The sequence below is a fragment of the Petaurus breviceps genome, unplaced genomic scaffold, assembly GCF_028583685.1.
Source record: "Petaurus breviceps papuanus isolate PSGF00001 unplaced genomic scaffold, PetGlider_PUasm1.0 138, whole genome shotgun sequence".
NCBI classification, from domain to species: domain Eukaryota; kingdom Metazoa; phylum Chordata; class Mammalia; order Diprotodontia; family Petauridae; genus Petaurus; species Petaurus breviceps.
The window spans coordinates 21,932,813-21,935,868 of record NW_027185694.1 but is presented as its reverse complement, the minus strand read 5'-3'; the positions used below and the strand labels follow the sequence as shown (position 1 = coordinate 21,935,868).

General features: G+C 46.1%; 1 protein-coding gene across 1 annotated transcript; it reads right to left on the bottom strand.

The window, feature by feature from the left end:
* Positions 1-2,091, bottom strand: LOC138143704 (hemoglobin subunit zeta). The gene is made up of 3 exons (XM_069064933.1): positions 1,891-2,091; positions 726-930; positions 1-283 (listed from the first exon to the last, which is right to left on the bottom strand). The coding sequence occupies exons 1-3, from the start codon at positions 1,983-1,985 to the stop codon at positions 155-157; spliced, it is 429 nt and encodes a 142-aa protein (XP_068921034.1). The 5' UTR covers positions 1,986-2,091; the 3' UTR covers positions 1-154.
* Positions 2,092-3,056: the final 965 nt, after the last annotated feature.

The following is a 3,056-nucleotide window of genomic DNA, read 5'->3' as shown; positions in this document are numbered from 1 at the left end:
TTCATTTGTCTATCCATTTATTAGGGTGTTATGAGGGATAGAACAGTATTGGGGAATGGAGAGAGTGGAAAGGGATGAAAGGGTGAGATGAAGGTCCAGGGCTCAATGACAGTGAAGCCCCTTTTGTCTTCTCAAGGCTTTGGGTCCAGGAGGCTCATCTGTACTTCTCGGTCAGGACTGAGCTCACAATGGACAAGAATTTGTCCCAGGCAGCATGGGCCTCTGCAGTGAAGTCAGCAGGGAAGTGGGCAGCAACAGTAACCAGGAGGCAGTGGGAGAGGAGCTGCCAAAACAAGAGAAAAGAGTGAAAAACTGGGGGACTAGGGAATTAGTCAAGTAAAAATGAGAAGGGGATAAGACTTCTGGGGGAGGTAAGGTAGGAATTGAAGGAAGAAAGGGGAGAATCAGGTTAGATATCGGAGATTAGAGGAACAGGGGATGAGACATAGAAGGGGAGGGAAGCATGGGAATTATTGAGTGTTTAGAAGAGAAAAGATGTAAAATGTTGAGGGATGGGAGGACAGAGGAAGTGAGATATTGGGGTACAGAAGAACGAAGTGGGTAGAACATTGAGGGGATGGAGGAGTAAAGAGTCTTTGAGGAACAAGGAGCATGAAATGGACCCCTCAGGAACCGGGTTCTTAATTCTTGGGGAGATCAACTACCTCCCTCTAGGGCCCAGACAGTGGCAACCTCTCCTGCCCACCTTCAGACCCAGTCCTCACCTTGAAGTTGACAGGATCCACTCTGAGGATGTAGGCATGGAGTTCACTGAGCTTGGACAGGGCATTGTGAATGTTGTCAATGTTCTTGACAGCATCTCCAATAGCACTAACCACCTTGGAACCGTGGGCATGCAGCTGGGCTGAGCCATGGTGCAGGTCAAAGTGAGGGAAGTAGGTCTTGGTCTGGGGGTAGCTGGCGAAGAGTCTGGGGAGAAGAGAGAGTAACATCTTAACTGGGTCTGAGGGAAGGGTGCAGAGACTGTAAGGAATGAGAATTCTAGCTCTTGATCTACTATTTATTATGATCTTGGACAAGTCACTTCATCTCCCTGACATTCACTCAGTTTCCATCTTTCAAATGGAAATAATCATGGTGACTGTCTCCCTCAGAAGTTCTTGCAAAGAAAATACTTCAGTACTGTGAAGTGCTGTTGGACCCAGAACTCTAGAGCACAACATATCAGAATTGGTAGAAATTTTGGAATAAAAATGTAAGCCTGTAAGAGCTGGAAGAAATGAAAATAGAGCTTGGAATGACAGAATCAGGAAGTATAAGATATTAGAACTTTTAAAGCATCTCTATGGTCTGATAATTAGGGCCACAGGGATTGTTAAAATTATTGCCTTAGCAACACAGTGATCACTGAGAGCACATTTCATCTTCATAGAACTTAAAGCTCTCTTTTCAGCTGTGGTCTGACCTTATGGTATATAAAGAGATACTTTATAAGAACAGAGAATGACAAAGCTGGTGGAGGGACCTGAGAGACTGTTTTATAAATCCCTCACTTCATAAATAGGAGAAAAAAAACCAAACCTAGGGAAGTTAAGGGGAAATTTGATCAAGGTTAGACAAATTATCCCTTGTTCTTCACCATCCTTATATCTAAGTCAGTCCAGATTCCCTAGACATGATCTCAAGCAGTCCTAAACTAAGGTTTCAGGCTTTACAAAGCCAAGATAGGATACAGCTCTGCACAGTTTTGGGCTAGGGCCAGCCTGGCAAAGAGGCATTTTCTGAAACTTACAAAAAGAATCTTAGGTATCCTTATCAAAGTTCCTGTCCCTGGAATCCTTAACTCTTCCAAGAATGGCCTCCTTCCCCAAATTCCAAGGTGCAGATGTGAAAATATGGAGCCATAGATCCTGGGGTGAGAACACTTACCTCTCCAAGGCCTCGGTGCCAATGGAATCAGCCTGGGTGGCAATCTTGCTCCAAATGGTGGCAATGAGAGCTTTGTCAGACTTGGTCAGAGACATGGTGGTTGTGAGTTCAAGTTATTCCTGGAGTGAAAACTCAGGAAAAACCTAGGTTGGTTTCTGCTCTCTGATGGTCCCCTTATATAGGGCCAGGGGCAGAACATAGCTGGACAGCTGCCCATAGCCATTGGTCAATTAAGAAGAGGCCTCCCAAAGAGGTGGAGTCATCTTATCTTTCTTAGAGACAATGACTTGGTGGGCAAAAGGGCTAGGGGCTTGATGGGTGGGGGTGGGGGTGGGGGTGGTAGGTAGGGTGTGTAAGAGAGGGGGCTATCAGGTCCTCCCATCTTCACAGAGACACAGAAGGGGGGCGTTGACCACAGTCCTGAATACAAGGTCCTGGGGGAGATATGGAGGCAGGAGGGGCCCAGGCCCTGGGGACTTGTCTAGTAAATTTCACTGGACTGCTAGTCAAGAGATAAAGTTCTGACTCTGTGGTAATTTTATTCAAGCCTAAGCAAGTCCCTTCCCTTCTCTGAGTCTCACTTTCCTCCTCCATAAAGTTGAGCTGGACTGGGGAAGCATCACTGGATGGAAAGAGCATTAGATATGGAATGGAAAGGACTGGGTGCAAATGGGAGCTCCATTATGTATTACTTGTGGCCCAATCTCTTTACTTCCCTGGGCCTCAGTGAGGGGATTGGCCAGCTCACTGGATGATCTTTAAGGGTCTTTCCAGTTCTAAGTTCTAAGACTCTAGACCTGGCATCTCTAAGAGACCTTCCATGATAAGTTCATTAGCTGTGTATGTTTGTACCAAAGGATAGATCTTGGGGTGCTTTGGATAGGGATGGGAAAGGGATGTCACAAGGAAGGGGGGGGTTTAACTCCAATTCTCCACCTCCTTCACGAAGCTCATCCTCAGTACTCCGGCACACATTGATCCCCTCATTTGAACCCCTGCCCCTGAACTGATGTATCACTTGCACAACTGATGTCTAGTTTCATTCTATCCTGTGTTGGTTTCCAGTATAACATGTGCCTCCCCAATCAGTCTCTGAGCTCTGTCAGCAAGACTTTTGTGTTATGTTTCTTTGGCTCTCAATAGAGTCCATGCAAGGTGTGAGTTCA

Excerpts from the sequence above, each read along its gene's own strand:
- LOC138143704 (XM_069064933.1), bottom strand. The coding sequence starts at position 1,985 with ATGTCTCTGACCAAGTCTGACAAAGCTCTCATTGCCACCATTTGGAGC. Across the intron at positions 931-1,890 it reads GGCACCGAGGCCTTGGAGAG|ACTCTTCGCCAGCTACCCCC; the intron begins GTAAGTGTTCTC and ends TCTTCTCCCCAG. Across the intron at positions 284-725 it reads TGGATCCTGTCAACTTCAAG|CTCCTCTCCCACTGCCTCCT; the intron begins GTGAGGACTGGG and ends TTGTTTTGGCAG.